This window comes from Lissotriton helveticus, chromosome 1_1 (genome assembly GCF_964261635.1).
Source record: "Lissotriton helveticus chromosome 1_1, aLisHel1.1, whole genome shotgun sequence".
In the NCBI taxonomy this organism is placed as follows: Eukaryota; Metazoa; Chordata; class Amphibia; order Caudata; family Salamandridae; genus Lissotriton; species Lissotriton helveticus.
The window spans coordinates 105,465,846-105,485,215 of NC_136057.1; the positions used below are offsets into that span (position 1 = coordinate 105,465,846).

At 49.1% G+C, this 19,370-nt stretch overlaps 1 protein-coding gene across 1 annotated transcript in view; it reads right to left on the minus strand.

The window, feature by feature from the left end:
- Positions 1–19,370, minus strand: part of LOC144759165 (uncharacterized) — a 113,685-nt gene that overhangs the window by 78,701 nt on the left and 15,614 nt on the right. Inside the window, 1 exon segment of the mRNA XM_078646471.1 lies at positions 15,222–16,974. Within this exon segment, the coding sequence (XP_078502597.1) occupies positions 15,222–16,974 (1,753 nt within the window).

Genomic DNA, 19,370 nt, shown 5'->3' on the forward strand with positions numbered 1-19,370 from the left:
CCCTGGCTGGTTCTTAAATTGACACAACTGGCTGATCACTCAGCTGGGGTAAGGTGGTGTAATCACCCCTTACTTAGATATAGTATACCTATATCTAAACCTATATCTGGACACATATAAACCTGTGAGCCACTCCTATGGAAGGCCTCATCAATCCTGGAGGCAGAGTGCGTGGTTTAATGTGAGATGGAGCTCTAGCATGAGCTGAGCCTGTCTGCAGCTGTCGGGAACAACTCCCTAAGCTGTTTCAGGATAATGCCATACCATATACTCTTAAGTGCTTTATAATCCTCGCGGTTATATAGCAACTCTGGTTTGGCTTTATCAAAACATGTCGTGTAAGGTGTCATACGATTTGGAATACTATCCCCTCGCCAGTTCTGGCGACGGGGATAGCATTCCACCCCTCTAGAGGGGTAAGACATGTTACTTTACTTAAATGCGGTTAATTTCTAAAAAGACCTTAGATCCACAAAATGGATGCCTCTGCCACAGACAGAAGTCTGACCCCCTGAAGCTGACCGAAACTCAGCCAAATGGGGCCTGGACAAAGGGTTTCCTGTCGCAGGGGGTGTTACCACCCCTCAGACAGGAGATAGTGGATTGTAGCAGGGAGGTGTGAAAGAAACCAGACACTGCATTGGGAGCACAAGGCTGCCCCTTGCATAATCCGGCCAAACCGGTTCTGGGGCACTCCAGCCCTCGTGCCAGGGCGGCCTGGATCAAAGGAAGGGGGTGTATCCACCCACTTCCTGGGTCCCACCCATAGGAGGGGACCTAGCAGGTAATCCAACCCCCAAAAATTAGTATAAGACTGGGAGCAGTGCCAATGCACTTCAGATTATCCTGATGAAACATAAAAAACGAAACTCTGGACCCTTCGACATCCTACTCGACGTAGAAGCCCGAAGAATCTCCCTTGTGGTCAAGGAGTGACCACCCTGTGCAAACAGGCACCATCCAGCCATCGACGTCTGCTTTGTCGCAGTTCCCGCCGGAACTCGAGCGACTGAGATCGACGAGATCAAGCTTGCCTGCCTTCCAACAGCCCGATCCACAGTCCCTGCAGAGCTGAGACCCGTGGAGGCGACCGGAAGCGTGGGGCACGCCATCTTGAAAAGACCACGAGACGCTGACCGTGCAGCCCACGAGTGACCCTCGAAGCTGTACACCGAGGTTTGAGAAGCCCCAACCCTGAGCTACACTTGCACCGAAGCTCAGCCCTCCACACTCGACGAGTGCTGCGTGGGGCCCTTCTGCTTCGTTTGGCTCAACGCGTTGGCCCGGCCACTTGCCAGCCGGCTAGTGGCCCCTGTGCCGACGAACTTTGAAATTCGACCTGCAAATCTGGTTGCTCCAGATCTGCACCAGCTCCCCTGAGAAGGAGCCCCCACTCTGACCCTCCTGGTTCGAGTGAGAAGCAATCTCCCGGTTCCGCGTGGATTGCTTTGCCAAGTGTTGTTTGCTCCAATCTTGAAGCCGACAGCGCCGACGGCGAGAGCCTGCGTGGGACAGATCGTGACCCGCTCCTGGACGTCGTAGATGCCCCAGAGCCCACGTGACAGTGGAGAGAAGCTCCTCGACGACCACCTGATTGTGCCCGACATTGCCTGGTTCCGTCCTGGTTCCACCCTGGTCACTGCTGAGTGACCCAGACTCTGTCCCCTCTGCTTTCAGGTACTTTTCGACTTGAGTCCACCCTTGGACTCCACCGGACACTTCTCTTTCACCCCGCCTGCAGCCCTTTCAGCTTCAAGCACCAAGAGCCTGCGTGACGAAACCCGACCCAACTTCGACCCTGTGCACCCGCTTCCTGTGGGTGAGGTAACTTTGCTCCGCCGGTGTTCCCACACTGGTACACATCTCTAGGGTCTGTGTCTTAAGTTTTGTTCCTCTAGGTTCAGCGGAAGTGTCCTTAAACTTTAACTTTACAACTTTTACGCACCATTGGTTAACATTGGTGCATGCGTGCGCTTTCCGCACTGCACCCGAATCCCGCGGGCTTTTCCCGACTTCAGCACTGCTTGTCCCGACTGCTCCCAGCGATTCCCTAGGCCCTAGGCCTAACCACTGTTCGATTGGTATCTCTTATACCACTTGTTTAGTATATGGTTTGAGTGGCCCCCCGCCCTCATCCATAATTGTGCAACTTTGTATGTTTAAACTGTGCTTTTGATTTAACGCTTGTGCCCCTTTATTCATAAAGAATACTGGGGATTGTTTTTAGTAATAAATACATATATTTTTATAATATATACTTGTGTGGTGTCCTTTCATTTGATATTACAGGATTGTATGTGGTAAAACAGCTCGCTTAACACGACCTCTTAAGTTAAGCCTTTAGGCTGCTTAGTCCATGCTACCCCTAGGATAGCTTGTCTAATAAGGTTGACTTACAACCAGACACCATAAGGGATTGTTTGGTCTGATAACCGGTGGTTCCAGAATTGGAAACATCACCTATCAGGCCAACTTCTCACACGTACGACCGCTAAGATCGTATTGGGGGTGGATTAACCATTATACACAAAAACTATCTGTGCTTCCCTCCATTCTTCAACACGAAATACCCTACCTTTGAATATGTAGGAGTTCAACTCTTGTCCAAAGACCCCAATCTATCAAAATTCATGTCATCTATCACCCACCTGGTAAAAAATGACAAATTGTTGAGGACTAAATAAACCTATTAACGCAAAACTGCCTAAAGGCAACACAGACATTCTATTAGGAGACCTGAACCTGCACTTGAACAATGCCGATGATCCAACAGTACAAGCCCTATCCACCCTCCTGGAAGCGAACGATCTCACCCAACACTGCAATAAATAAACTCTTACCAAGGAATCTACCCTTGATGCAATCATCTCTAAGCAGGACACCTTATCCCTCCGTTCTATCCTAACCACTGACTGGACTCACCACCACCTAATTCCTTTTAATCTCAATGCCATCCAACCAAAGGCCCATCCCCAAAATACCCGGCACAAGCACTGAGCGAGGAACATACATTGAATCTCCCAGGCAGAGTTAGAAGCGTTAGTCAGTTCCAAAATTCCAAGGTGATGATCTCACCGCCCACTACAACAGACAAGCATTTACAATGCAATGGTCTCGGCATTATTAAAGGTAGAGCTATTGGCATTGCTCATGACATTTTTTTTTGTTTATTTTTTTAAATCATAAATAAATGGCATTGTCATTTACAATGCCAATAGCTTAATCACTTGCAAATGCATGACCTATTGCATTTACACCCACACAGAGCCACACACACAAAGCCACACACACACACACATACAGAGCCACCCAAACAATCTGCACTCTGCACTCACAATCTGCACTCTGCACTCACAATCTGCACTCACAATCTGCACTCTGCACTCACAATCTGCACTCTGCACTCACAATTTGCACTCTGCACTCACAATCTGCACTCTGCACTCTGAATCTGCACTCTGCACTCACAATCCACACTCTACACTCTGAATCTGCACTCTACACTCTGAATCTGCACTCTACACTCTGAATCTGCACTCTACACTCACCAAGCACCAGAATGGTTCCATAACACGAGAGAGAATCAAGCCCCACCAATTTGAAAATCACTGTAGGGTGAAGACAGTTTAGCTGTCTGTCACAATTCTTTAGGCAGTGTGATTCACTTCGAAGTAGCCCTTTTTCATTAATAAGGATCGTCGCAATCCCAAACATGTCTTCTTGGGCTGTGGGATAAAGCACATCGCCTTATACGGATCTCAAAATAGACCATACCTTCTTAGGGACTTAAACTTCCAGGCAATTGCTCTTCTCAGTAAAACCGGATTTCAGAATCAAATAGTCTCGAAGTTTATCATACGCCTCAAGCATACTCAAGTTTGAAGGTTCGTGGGGAGAGATGACATTGCTTAGTTCTGAAGCATTAATAGGGGGCCTTTTATACAGGTAAAGGGCACACTCAAGTATCCACAAGATTTAACCCTCAACCATATGTGGCTTTCATGCCCAGCACCCCACTGGAGTTGCACCACTCTTCAGCATGGGTGCACTTTCACCATAGAACATTAGCAATTGCAAAATAATTGTTCCTGTGTATGCATAAATAGGCAAGATATGCCATGATTTCGACATCTGTGTTGAAGTAAACTCATTCCAAGGTTTTTTATGCAGCAAGCACACCCTTAACCATAATCTGTTGAGAGTCAAAAAAACATGAAGTATGCGGGCACAACAATTCCAATGTTCTCACATTTTTTCCCTCTCAGTTAAGCTTTTCTTTCCAAAGTCAGAGTAATTGTGTTAAAAGTGATTAGAAGCACATGAACACATGATTTCATACACAGTATTCTTAGATTGAGCATATTACAATAATTACTATAGGAGACAGTGCACACCTGGGGTTTTCTACAGATGAATAAGTAGCTTATCGCGTCAGTATGAGGACTGCACCTTAGTATTCCATCCCAGTGCCACAGTAAATACCCCTCCTCCCTATAGTAGGTAGGAGAGGCCTTCCGGGAATCCATAAGGAAGCCATATTGGACCCACAGTGCACTTAAGGGCTGGGCCACTGAGAGTCCTCCCTTTGTTGCCTTTTTCTATGGTGAATCCCTCCCTAACACTAACTCTTAAACAACATGCCACTGATCAGTGTACGTTCTATTTCTTGCTCTTGAGTTTTTGTACTAACGCTTCCGATGGTGCACAGTGTTCACAATCCACGAACTGGTCTGCAGGAAAGTGGGTGCGCGACTCACAAAGCTGGCAAGGGATAGCCACCTGTACAATATCCTGGCCTTACTCTGCGAAACAATGGCGACGAATCGATTTAAAAATCACGAGGCAGAAGAAAAAACAAGCAACAGGTGCTTCTTTGACAAAGGACCTTTCTATTCTGGCTAATTAAGCAGTTGGAAGGCCACGATATGAAAGACGACTAATTAACCCCTAGGAGAAGGAAGGCAATACTGCACCGGCCCAGCTGCTGAATGTGACAAGATTAGCATTTCCCTAAAGTTGAAGGGCAAAACCTAGGCGCAGCAACGGCGTTACAGAACAAGCATGCTCCACTGTGCTTGGGATGACATCTAAAAGAATGCTGGACCGGGAAACATGACAAATGCCATACACTACAAATTTCAGAATCACCTCGTATCCTGCTGCCTCTATGACATAATCCCAGTCACAAAATCCCATTCTTAGTTGAATGTCACTCTCCTGTTTGCCCTCTGCAGGCAGCACTGCCTCCCCACACGTAAGGATCACAGGAGACCATTATCCACACAACGTACGCTACCAACACTTACGCACCCCCTTATCCCTGTGCATACAATCTCACTACTCACCGCTGTAGCCACCACTCCCCAGCCCAGGGCACAGTACACTCAAGGAAGCAGCCACAGCTGCCAGGCTGACGCTTTTGCAGTGACGACACCAGTGCGCGCCGCTCGCGGGAATAATTGAATCGGAGGGAAGCGAGTGTACAGCGATCAAATGGCAAGCATACACTCAGGGAATCTGAGAGCAAGCGTAAACGTTTCAGTCCGATGTGTGCATGCGAAGGATGAAGTAAGGCGTACTCGGAGGCTAAGCCAAATGACACATTTGCATGGCTTGCATGACACTTAGCATCCCGAGTAAAAGCAAGGCAGTAATGCCGGTGTAAATAGATACATTTTAAAAATGACTCCCTTTTAAGAATCAAATGTTTTCCAAAGTCCTTGAAATATCTGCACAAATTACTAAAGTGCTGATGCCAGAAAGGTGACAGTAAAACAGACAACGCGCGTTAGGTGCACAGATCCTATCAGTGCAGCTCGAGGTCAGTATCACAAGCTGGGGCAGTTAGGCACAGATCAGAACTACAGTAGGCATATGGTATTGAGTGCAAACTTAGCCAAAAGGCAGCGGAGCGCTGCACAGGTTCAAAGGCAGGAATACGTTCAACGAGTCATCGGAGAGTAAGCTGGTTCTTGGAGAAAAGTGAACTTTTTCTTCATTGTGCTGTATTGTTCGGCGAATTTATTGTATAAGGCGAATCTTAAACTCTATCCTAAATAGGTATCCCGGTAGGCATGATTTCTGGAATCACAGCTCACGGGTATGTATGTAGGGAGCTGCCGAAAGGCATCAGACATGAAGACTACAGCCCTCCCCCAATCCCCATTCCCTGAAGAAGCTCTCTCAGCCCGTTCCGATGGAGGTGGGGAAGGCGCGTCAACCGCAGAAACAAAGACGGCTCCCGGAGAGCCCGCCCGCCCGCCTTCCCCATCCCGGTGAAAGCCCGAGGTCCATTCACCAGCCAGCCGGAGGGGTGAGAATGAGAGGCGGAGCCGCACAGACGACGCGGGGATGGCACAGCCCCAGCTTTGTGCATGCACTCGAGGACCGGCTGCGGCGAATACCCCAGAGAGTGGACCATGGCAAAGACAGCTCCCGGAGAGCCCGCCCGCCCGCCTTCCCCATCCCGGTGAAAGCCCGAGGTCCACTCACCAGCCAGCCGGAGGGGTGAGAATGAGAGGCGGAGCCGCACAGACGACGCGGGGAAGGCACAGCCCCAGCTTTGTGCATGCACTCGAGGACCGGCTGCAGCGAATACGCCAGAGAGTGGACCATGGCAAAGGCGGTTCCCGGAGAGACCGCCCGCCCGGCTTCCCCATCCCGGTGAAAGCCCGAGGTCCACTCACCAGCCAGCCGGAGGGGTGAGAATGAGAGGCGGAACCGCACAGACGACGCGGGGAAGGCACAGCCCCAGCTTTGTGCATGCACTCGAGGACCGGCTGCGGCGAATACCCCAGAGAGTGGACCATGGTCGCTGAGACTGTTGATGCAGTGGGAACCGTGTTTAATAGACTACGCACTTAAGAACACTTTTTATTTTCCTAGAGCGGCAGCTAGGCCTTGTGTGAAAGTACAGCGCAAATTAAGAACAAGGGATAGTTACCTCATGTCCGACGCTGCTCGAGCAGCAAAATGGAGGCCCCAAACATCCGAAAATTTTGGATTCGGGGCGTGCTTTTGGGTTCTGGGTGACGTCACAGGGCTAAAGAACAAAAAAAACACGCCCCCGAATCCGAAAGAGACAGGGCTTTATTGGAGTGACTCCATTCTCCTCCAATGGCTGGCCTCTGTTTAGGAAGCCAGCCAATGGAGGAGAATGGAGGAGAGAGGCGGGTTCAAAGCCCCTAACTCCAAAACATTAATTCTTCGGGACTCCGCCCCACACTGCTTCGCAGTGAGAAGCGACAGTCCCTCGACCTAAAAAATGGGAGAACTACTTGACATAGAATCCCCTTTGAAACTCAAGAAATCATAAATATTCCTTCCAGATCTTGGTTTAACAACGACCTTAACAAAGAGGCAACAACTCCGATTGGCTGAAAGAAACTGGAGACAACAACCCTTGTTAACACATCTTGCGATACCGGGAGCTAAACGCATAAAATACAAAAAACATATCTTCAGAGAAAAATCCCCCTTCTTCTGAGTACAACTTGACCGTTCTAGGAACAGACCTAAAGACCTACTCAACATCATCAAACAGCAAACCTCCTCTTTCCCTCAACACTCAATAAATGACTCTACCATGCGCTGCAAAGAGTTAGCAACATTCTTCTCTGAAAAAATATCTAACATTGAAATCTCTCTTGACCCACCCATCTCTCCGTCCTACACCAAAGATGTCCCCCTAGCAAAGAGGGTCTACCCAAGGCCCTACCTCCAACTAATGGTCGTCTCACCAAACTCATACTATGCCAGTTGGACTGAATTCGACGATGTCCTTTAAGAAGAAGTGCTCAAATTATTCGCTTGCATTAAACCAACATCGCACATTTCTGATCCCCTCCCTCCTGAGCGTGTCAATAATCACTGTCACATCATATCTCGCCTGCATGGACCAAAATCATCAACTCCTCCTTTTCGAGAAGCCCCATGCCAACCTCCCTCAAACTCTGCCAAGTCACCCCCCTCATCAAACAACACAGACGCCGACTAGAACAACCTTAACAATTACAGACCTATATTTATTCTCATTTACCTTCAGAAGCATGTCTCATCAAAGCACAAGTGTGCCTGACGAACTTAGAAGTCCATACGCTGGTACTTTTCAGACTGGATTATTGGACCTCTTTCCTGTCTGGCCTTCCCCGAGAAAATTAGCATCACTGAGAGAAATGCTTCATACAGTTATCCACTTTGTGACAGGTCACAAAGTTTTTAAATCACATATCTTCTATACTTCGCATCCTACAATGGCTTCCAATTGAAGCAACAGACCAATGTAACACTGAATGCATCACCCGCAAAGCCCTCCACAACTCCACACCCTCCTACGTGGTTGAAAAACTCAAAATCCCTGGATCTGAATAAGGATCAAGAATTCGTAAAGTCCTCCTGCTGGAACAAGCGACATTCAGGCAAGAACGCTTTATAAAGCTCGCCTTCTCTGCCAGCGTTACAAGGATCTGGAACTCCCTCCCACAACCACCTTTTAAATGTAAATGTGTGGGACAGCTGCCCGTAAGCGTCCCGGCACTGAAGACCGCTGGGGAACCCGTACTGGCTTTCCCTGTGAGATGGTCCCTTCTGGGTATCTCCAAAGTGAAACCAGGCATCCCCGGCGTCTGTGGAGGGCAGATGTAGAGATGGGGCAAGCTTAATGCCCAGAGTTGCCGAGTGTGATCCCTGGTTAGAGTAGACACCGAGGCAAGAATTATCGAGTCCGCTGACCGTGGTCCACGACCCTGCCGCGTCGGGAATTGAACCCTGGTCCCGGGCTGCTCTCTGCTTCCGGGTCTGCCGCTTCTAACCAGTGAGCCACACCACTCCACGAACAACCTTGAACAACCACAAGTCTTGCCACAATTAAAAAGGAACTCAAAATCCTCCTATTTGAGAGACGCTTTGAATAATAAATCTGTGATCGCTTTTCTGCATCCACTTTTCCAATGTATCCAGATATTAACTGTTTGAACTTTCTCCCCTGACGTGATCTGTGGGAATAGTCTATTGCTTATCTGTTATTTTATGGCACATCTAATCTGCATTTTGGTGTGTCTTCTTTAGAAAAGTGCTTCAGTGACCTTCAGCCAAGATTGTACTATATAAAACCACAAAAATAAACACATTTGGTATAATAAAGAGAAACCGGAAAAACTATCTTTCTTTTTGAAAAGTTCGTGCAGATATGTCAAAAGTTATTAGCAAAGAAATAATTGCTTTTCAATAGAAACTCTTATAACCACAAACTACGTGGGAGGGAAGGAAGGAAGAGCGCGGAGAGAGAGAGAGTGAGAGAGAGAGAGAGAGAGAGAGGGTGAGAAAGAGAGAGAATTTACCTCACTCCAGCCAATCCACCCGATCTACCTCATTCCACCCAATCTATCCCTCTCCATCCATTCCAACTCACTCCATCCAATCCACCCCACTACAATCCAACCAATCTACCCCATTCCACTCCACCCTAATCTATCCCACAACACTCTACTCCAATCTATCTAATTACACTGCACCCCATTCTACCGAAACCTACCCCATTCTAATCTAATCCACTCCACCCTACTCCAATCTACCTTACCCCACTCCACCCCCAACGTACATATCCCAATCTACCCCACTCAAATCTACTCCAATCAATTCCACAACCCTCTACCCCACCCCAACCAAATCTAACCTACACCACTCTATATAACCCCACTCCATTCTACTCCATTCCAATGTACCGCAATCCAAACTACCCCAATACTGTGCACTCTAATCTACTCCAGTCTTCCCCACTCTGCTCCAATCTACCTCATTCCACCCCACTCTTTCCTAATCTATCCCACTCAAGTCCACCCCAATCCATCCTACTCCACGTCAATCTACTCCACTCCACCCAAATCTATCCCAATTCAATCTAACCCACTTGACTCCAATCTACCGCAGTCCACTCTACCCCAATCTATCCCCCTTCTGTCTACCCCACCTGACCCCATGCCACTAACTTTTTGCCATGGCGAACAGCAGTCACACTGGTGTACATAATGGCTAAAACTTATTGCCAAAGTCAATAGCTTTCGGATAGGAGACACCTATTTGCTTTGACAATGCTTATTTTCACTGGCTTTTTTTTATCATATACACACGCAACAGTTCCCTCAGCCAACTCCAAGCAGGCACAGGTGTTCAACAGTGCCTGGGCACAGCAGGGGATTCCCTAAAGGGCCTGGCTTATGTTTTATTTTTTTTTATTTTTAAGGGTTTCCAGACACTTTCCTGGGGTTCTCAGACCCTTGCAAATGAACATCACAAATGTCCACCAGGGTACAAGGCCAATTACTGTGCCTGCGCTGACACCTGCCTAAGGTTTACGGACCTCAAGGGTCATGATGTGGAGTCCAACCTCTGTCTCAGAATCAGAAATTTCTTTCTACATTTTAATATTAGGCAGCCCCTGAGCCAGGGAGAGACAGGGTGGCACCACTGCTCTTTGTGGCTTCTTTAGTATTCTTACAGGATGCGGGGAACAAGCCTCTTCATCATGTAATGGTTCAAGCTATAGCCAGCCAATCAGGGAGCTTCTGGTCTGCAGACCTAACTTTGGGTTTACGTATCCAAAATGGATGGGCAAAAAAGCTCCCTCAACCAATCGGATCCAATATATTTTTACATTTGGGTCCACGAGTCCAGATGCACGGACCATTCATGGGCTAAAGGTCCAGCTAGCTCTATCTTAAAGGACTAGTGGCTTAATTTGAGGACCACCAGTTATTATATGTGTATATATATAATTATATTACATAGGATTCTGTAATCCCTGTATAAATGGCAGTCTCTATTTTCTATTTTCTTTATATACTCAGAAATTTGTGATGCACCAAGTCAGTGATTATGAAGAAAAGACGTCAGAACTCGACTTTTAGAAGTTATTATAGTCGAGTCCTGAGGGCACAATGCCTGCTGCCAGCGCCAACAGCTGATGTGAAAAGAAGGTCAGGTCACGAAGCATAATTGAAGCAGCTGTTTAAAGCAAGAAACAGAACTTTGCTTTTATTACTTCTGCTGTATGTTACTAGCTTATTATGAGAAGCAGAGGGAATATGTTTATTACTTTCCTTAGATAAAGGAAGGGTGGAATCTTTGTGTATGTTTCTACACGTTCGGAGTGCAGCTTTTTTTAAATGGACTTTTATTGAACTGTTTCTAATATCTTTTTGCAACAAATATCTAACAGTGTTTTAATGTTTACTTTTGCACAAGAGGTTTTATGTTCATTCTTCATGTTTGCAAACATGTTAGCTGCTGCATATTTAGGAGCTACGCACCAAGCTTTGTGGGAAAAGTGATGGTGTGACCATGTATTATACGGGATAAAGTACCACCTGGTGCATATTATAAGATTATTGCAAGTCACCTCAGAGTTCCATAACCTTATAAAGGAATTCTGCCTTCCTCGTTCCTCTATATGGTTATGGAACAACTTGTTGACTTGCAATATCTTAGAAGGTGCGGCAGGGGGTACTTTATCCCTAATATATTTTCACTGAATATGGTTAAAGTGAAGTTGTAGATGGCTTTGTTAAAACACCTTAATGGGTCTTTAAAAAAAATCAGAAATTCACTTACAAACAAGGGTAAAGTGTATATATGGTTAAGACTGAAAGCTGAACAAACTCCTGAAATTTGCAAGTTATGGTTAGAACCACAATCCGTCAGTCACACTACGGGTGTGCAAACCCCAACTCAGTATGTACGTGTGATGGTGCGATGACATTTTACACAGTTAGTTACATCACCGGACGTCGCCTTCCTCACGGAAACCTGGATGAACGCCTCCTCTGCACCAGACATCGCCATCGCCATCCCGGACGGGTACAAGATCATCAGGAGGGACCGCATCAACCAGACCGGAGGTGGCATCGCCATCGTCCACAGGAACACCATCCGCATCACGACCGAAGCCAACGACTCCTTCGCCGCAGCCGAACATCTCCACTTCCAGATTCACACCGACCCTAAGACGACCCTCAGAGGCACCCTCGTCTACAGACCCCCGGGACCACGCACACAATTCAGCGAAGACATCACAGACTTCATCAGCCCGCACGCCCTCCCCTCCACTGACTACATCCTCCTCGGGGACCTCAACTTCCACCTGGAGAACAACAAGGACCGCAACACCACCGCCCTGCTGGAAAACCTCTCCAACCTCGGACTCAAGCAATTGGCCAACACCCCCACCCACTACGCCGGCCACACGCTTGATCCCGTCTTCTCTTCCAGCAAGTACATCACCTTCAGCCACGCCACCGGACTCCACTGGACCGACCACAGCTGCGTCCACTTCAGCTTCAAAAGATCCACCACCCACCACCACCCGCAACAGGTACCTCACAGGAATTGCAGCAAGATCACCGCAGACCAGCTCACCACCTCCCTCAGCCAGAGCCCACCCGCCAACACAACGGACCCCAACGAAGCAGCCCGCAACTTCACACAGTGGCTGACCGCCTGCGCCGACGACCTCGCGCCACTAAAGAACCCTCCCAGCAGACCCAGAAGCAAGAAGGCATCCTGGTTCACCGACGACCTCAAGGACTCCAAGAAGACCTGCCGCACCCTCGAGAAAGCCTGGCTCCTCGACCGGACCACCGACAACATGACCGCCCTCAAACACGCTACCCGCAAGCACCACCAGCTCATCCGCACCACCAAGAAGAAATCCCTGAAGGAACGACTGGACAACAACGCCCACGACAGCAAAGAGCTCTTCACTATCGTCAAGGAGTTCTCCAACCCCAGCACCGGCACCAACGACATCACTCCGTCACAAGACCTCTGCGACTCCCTTGCCTCGTTCTTCCACCGCAAGATCGCCGACATCCACAACAGCTTCGGCGCCCCACCCATGCACCGAACCGTCGAACCAACGCCCCCGACCGCCACCCTTCACACCTGGAACACTGTGACCACCGAAGACACAGCCCGCACGATGAACACCATCCACTCCGGATCACCGACCGACCCCTGCCCACACCACGTCTTCAACAAGGCCGACTCCACCATCGCACCCCAACTCCGGAACATCATCAACGCCTCCTTCAACACCGCCACCTTCCCGGAGAGCTGGAAGCACGCCGAGATCAGCGCCCTCCTGAAGAAACCTACAGCGGACCCCACTGATCTCAAAAACTTCCGCCCCATCTCGCTCCTCCCTTTTACTGCTAAAGTCATCGAGAAGATCGTCAACAGACAGCTGACCGCCTTCCTCGAGACGAACGGATCCCTCGACCCCTCGCAGTCCGGCTTCAGAGCCAACCACAGCACCGAGACCGCCCTCATCGCAGCCACCGACGACATCCGGACCCTGCTCGACAAGGGGGAAACAGTGGCCCTCATCCTCCTGGACCTCTCTGCTGCGTTCGACATGGTCTGCCACCGCACCCTAGTCCAGCGCCTCAGCAACATCGGTATCCAAGAGAAGGCACTGGAGTGGATCATCTCGTTCCTCGCCGGTAGAACACAAAGAGTCCGCCTCCCCCCGTTTCGCTCCGAGGCCACCGAAGTCATCTGCGGCGTCCCGCAAGGATCTTCACTCAGCCCCACCCTCTTCAACATCTACATGAAACCTCTCGCAGCCATCGCACGCCAGCACAACCTCAACATCATCTCTTACGCCGACGACACCCAGCTGATCCTCTCCCTCACCAGAGACCCCGACACCGCCAGAACCTGCCTACACGAAGGGATGAAAGACGTCGCCGAGTGGATGAAGGACAGCCGCCTGAAACTGAACTCGGACAAGACGGAAGTCCTCATCCTGGGATCTTCGCCCTCCGCCTGGGACGACTCATGGTGGCCCCCAGCCCTGGGCACCGCATCCAAGCCAACCGACCACGCACGCAACCTGGGCTTCATCCTGGACTCCTCCCTCTCGATGACCAGACAAGTCAACGCCGTCTCCTCATCGTGCTTCAACACCCTGCGTATGCTTCGCAAGATCTTCCGCTGGATCCCGACCAAGACCAGGAAGACTGTCACCCAGGCACTCGTCACCAGCATCCAGAACGCCTCCGCCCGACTCATCCTGGATGTCCCCCGACGCAGCCACATCTCCAGCCACCTGAGGAACCTGCACTGGCTCCCCGTCGACAAGAGGATCACGTTCCAGCTCCTCACCCACGCACACAAGTCTCTCCACGACCTGGGCCCCAAGTACCTCAACGACCGCCTGATCTTCTACACTCCCACCCGCCAGCTACGGTCCACCAGCCTCGCCCTTGCAGCCGTACCACGCATCCGAAGAGCCACCGCCGGAGGAAGATCCTTCTCTTACCTGGCTGCCAAGACTTGGAACTCCCTCCCCATCCACCTTCGGCTGACCCAGGACCATCTCGCCTTTAGGAAACAACTCAAGACCTGGCTGTTCGAGCAGTAGCATACCCCTCCCCCCAAGCACCTTGAGACCCTCCCGGGTGAGTAGTGCGCTATACAAATGGCATGATTGATTGATTGATTAGTGAGTTTGCTAAAGGCAGGATGCTGCTGTAGGGAGATCATGGCTACTTTTGGCTGCCCCTAAAACAATTAACTCTCTTTACTGAGCTAGAGGTTGGGAGGGTGAACTCACAAGTGACACATAACCAATCACTTTGAGTATCTGTCTACCATGAGGTGGTGTGCACTCCTGGAGAACCCTGCAGTGGCAACAACATCCCTGGTCGGCCCTACTGTTGAGGCTGAATTCAGACTAGGATTTTTCTATCAGGACCTGGAGATGACTGCGTCTTACCCAATGTAACTGTGCAACTGGAAACACAGTTCCCTCTCTGGACTGCACATGTCTGCTATTCTCAATGAACACCACATCACTTGCATCCGACTATTAAGTGTGATTCCGGCCAGTAATTCCTCCCATGAATAGCGCTATTTCCAGTTCCTCAGCCTTGAATGGGGACGGACAAGGAAGGACGGGAGCTACTAGCCTTTTCCTCTCATGCAGAGTCCCATAACCAGGCCTGTTCCTGCACAGGAAGGATGCAGTCATGTGTGGATCAGAGAAGAGTGCAGGGACACATCTGCACCCTGTGTACTCGTACTCTGGGGGTAGTATCGCTCAGGGGGTTCCATCCAAGCCAAAATGATCCCCTCGGAGACTTTCTAAAATCTGCCCATATGCATTCTAAAGAGGTTACATGTGTTAGTGCACTCCGCGTGTACATGTATAGCGAAACACATACCTGGGGTGGCTTTGAACGGCAATAAATGTGATTTTGTATTTCCTCTCTCCATTGAGTCTTCATCTGCAGTATATGTATCCAGTCCTAGGAATGATGGAGGCACACACTGACCCCGCTCCTCTGGACAGAGCCGTTCTGCCTTGCAGTTCTGATGTTGATGCTGTGATTGAGGGTGCAGTAACTTGTTGTTCTGATCTGAGCCCTGTGCATCAGTACAGGGAGTTTCTAGCTTGTAGTTCCGATTTGAATCCTGCTCCTCAGGGTGCAGTGGTTCCACCGTGTTGTTCTGATCTGGTTCCTGTGCTTCATGAAGCACGGACTCTAGCTCTCGGTCCTGTGCCGCAGTGTGCAGTGGTCCTAGATTGTACTTCTGATCTGAACCGTGTGCATCAGTACAGGCCATTTCTAGGTTGTCATTTTTATCTGGTTCCTGTGCTTCAGGACGCATTGATTCTAGCTCGTAGTTCACGTTTGAATCCTGAGCATAAGGAAGTTCCTGCTTCAAGCATAGGTGTTGCTGGAGGCACTGGGTTTGTTGTGACCCCAACTCATCAAAGGACAACAGAACAGACTCTAAGTGTTCATCTGGTGACATCCCATCAGGTGACAGGAGTTGTAGGCTGCGGTTCTCATGGGGATCTTGGAAATCAAAACACATCAATTCTTCCTCCAAGGGATCATCAGGTCCGGTCCCATCTGGTAGCGTGGGTTGTATACGGTGGTTTTGCGGTGGTTCGTGTCCTTCAGGAAATAGCGGGTGTGGGCAGAGGTTTTGTTGCTGGTCCCAGCTATTAGCAGACAATGGGGATGGTTCTTGCTTCAGGTGCCCATCTGGCTCCCACTCTTCTGGGAACGCTGACTGTACGCTATGGTCTTGCTCTGGTGCCTGCCCATCAGCACATTCCGAGTGAAGACACCGCTTTGCCTCCAGTGATCTGCCTGGAGGATCTGTCTGACGGCACCGGGATAGAGGACAATCCTGCTGTACTCCATTTTCATCTGGAAACCCAGTTTGCATGCACTGGTCTCGCTTCCACTTGTGTATGTCTGGAAACACAGGTTGCAGGCACTGCTCTCGCTTTGACTCGTGTACATCTGGAAACCCTGGATGCATGCACTCATCCTGCTGCGACTCGTTTACATCTGGAAACCCAGGTTGCACGCACTGGTCCTGCTGTGGGTCACATCGATATGGAAACATTGGCTGTAGACAAAGGTTTGGCTCCTCTCGACGCCCTTGAAGATAGGTTGGAGAAGAGAGCGTGCAGTCCTGCTTTGGTGCATGCCCGTCAGAGAACACCGGCTGAAGACACAAGCTCGGTTCCCCTGGCCTGTCCAGTTGAGGTGTTGCAGGAGAACGGCTAACAGTACAATCTCTAATGCTCGCTGGACAGACCACCTCCAAAGTCACTCCAGCATTATCGAGGGAACCTTGATCCTTTTCTATCCAGATTTTGTTAATCAGCCCAGCGACTCTAGAAGGTACGTCCTTCACAGTATTCATCAGGTTCTCCAGTTTGGCTTCCAACTCCTCCAGCATGGATAGAAGGATAATGTGGGGCAGGTTCTCCGAAAGCGGTTCCAGGTCATTGTCCTTCTGAGTATCATTTCGTGATCTTGAAGCTGAGACGTCCTGAAGAGGATAAGATGGGACTGTGGCTCTTACGGATTCACGTGAAGACAGCGCTGTCACTTTCTTTCCTGGAGCCCGTCTTCTCCCCATTCCGGTAAATTGATGTTCAAGTCTCAATGTCTGCAGAGGAGAGGAAAAGAGAAAAGACAACACGTTATCACAGGAAAACTAGGTCAAAATACTCCTTCCCATCTCACTAACACAGTGTGATCAGAGGAAATTGCGAATTTCTAAAACCAGAAAAAAATTCAATCATTAAAATTTAACAATATCCATAACATAGTTCATATATTATGAAACGCACGGATTTGAAATGCATTTTTAACACTATGTCTTTTCCTTGGTCTGCTCAAATTGCACACTTTTATGAAAAAAATTGAATACTGTAACAGCCTTGCAGCAATGAAAGGTTTGTAGTACCCTGGCAGACAAGACTGCGCTAGCATCCTCACTTGCACTGTACACCTCTCTTTTGCAATATTCAGGTCAGTGAATGAAGCACGCGCCAACATACCAAACCTCTACAGGATCTACAAAACGCTTGTTATGTCATTACATATATAGGAGCATGTTCAACCTGGGGTTTCTTGGAACTGAATCAGAAATACATAAAAGAGGAGACAACCAATCAGGCCAGGGAAGAATCGAGCATGAATAGGCTTGTGGGCTGTCAGATTTCTGGGACAACACTTGAAGTTAGATTCAAAATGGTTTTCACCGGGAGAGAGATCCGAATGGAAGGAGCTTGTACCACAAAGCTGCGTCCACCTGATCTGATCCTCTAATTTTGGAATAGAAAGTAGATTCAAGTGAGGCGATCTCTGGTTTTGTACGGGTGTATGCATTTCCACCTGGCTTGCAATGAAGTGAGGGGCTAGACCTCTCGACCCTTTAGAGGTGAGGCTGAGGGTCTTAGAGGGGATTTGTTATTTCAATATAGGTGTGGCGCGTGCCCACCTCTGAAGATGATGCATGTTAGAACTGGCTATTTCTGGTAGGCTAAGGCTGACGCCAAAGCCAGGCAGAAACCACCATTCTAGTCAGGGCAAGGAAGTCACACGCCAAGATAACCCCTGCTCACCCCCTTGGTAGCTTGGCACGAGCAGTGAGGCTAAACTCGGAGGCAATGTGTAAAGCATTTGCGCCAGCACACAACAGCAACAACATCCTAGGCACACCACAAAAGGAACTCCACACAAGGTTATGTAAAAATAACTTTTGTATTGTCAAAACACAGCAGATAGAAATCACACATGTACATTGTGCCAACTGGCACGGGCAATATTCATAAGGGATTATTTACAGGACAGGGCCACATGGGCCACTGTCAGAATCAACACTTTTAGAGATAGAAATACTGTCAGAAATTTAGAATAAAAGGATATAAAATTACTGTAGCACAAAGTAACAGTTATAAATCACAATCAGTATCTACTGGTAACAGGTAAGTACCACCTACGCAACCCTAACCACCTTAGGAGAATGTCACGCAGGGGACCAGGACCTCACTAGGACCACCTGTACTAAAAAGAACAACCACCTAAGAATAAAATACACTTAGGGGTATAAGCAGGAACACATTACCCATGATGTATGAAACACATTCAGAGGAGTAGTAAAGGAAAACCACCTAAGTATCACACAGCGTTTAGGGGTCTAGGAAAGAACACATTACCCATGATGCATAAATATACATTCAGAGGAGTAGTAAAGGGAAACACATGATGCATAAAACTACACATTCAGCGGTGTTAAGAACAAAGCACATGATGCAATAAAAAATACATTCAGAGGTACCACAACAATACAATAGCGCAGAAATCACATGATGTCTAAAAACATTCAGAGGTGCAGGAATAACACATGATGCAAGAAATCACATTCAGAGGTGCAATAACCATACAATTGCGCAAACCCTACATAAGCCACCACCTGTGGCAGTCCCTAGGCCAACTGGCCCTGTTGGGGCTAGGACGCCCTGAGTCTCAATGTCAGGGGCCTAAACGGTGCAGGTGCCCACTACTTGCTGGGCACCTGGGAACATCCCAGACCTAAACGGTGCAGCTGCCCACTAATTGCTGGGCAGCTGGGGAACTTCAAACTGCGGCAAGGGCTCTCACTGGCCCTAGTCAAACTGCGCCGCAGGGGTTGGAGCCACACAGGCTCTCAGACAGCTGAGGGGCGTTGGAGCCATCTGGCTCTGTGAATTCTCTGCCCCCAAGAGCCTCACTGGGCTCTAACAAACCAAATGGGCCCCTGAGCCTCTCTAGGCTCGACAAATATCACTGGGACCTCGTGGGAGTCCCTCGCAGAGGGGACTCGAATTAGCAAAAATGCCCCCGGAGCCTTTGAGGCTCTGAATCTGCTAAATGCCCCCTAGAGCCCTCGTGGCTCTAAACAACTGTCGGGCCATGGAGCCGTTCAGGGCTCGAACTCAAGATATGCCCCTGAAACCTTCGTGGCTTTCCAGCAACAACGAGCGCGAGATCGCGCTACTGGGGGGGGCCACACTTACC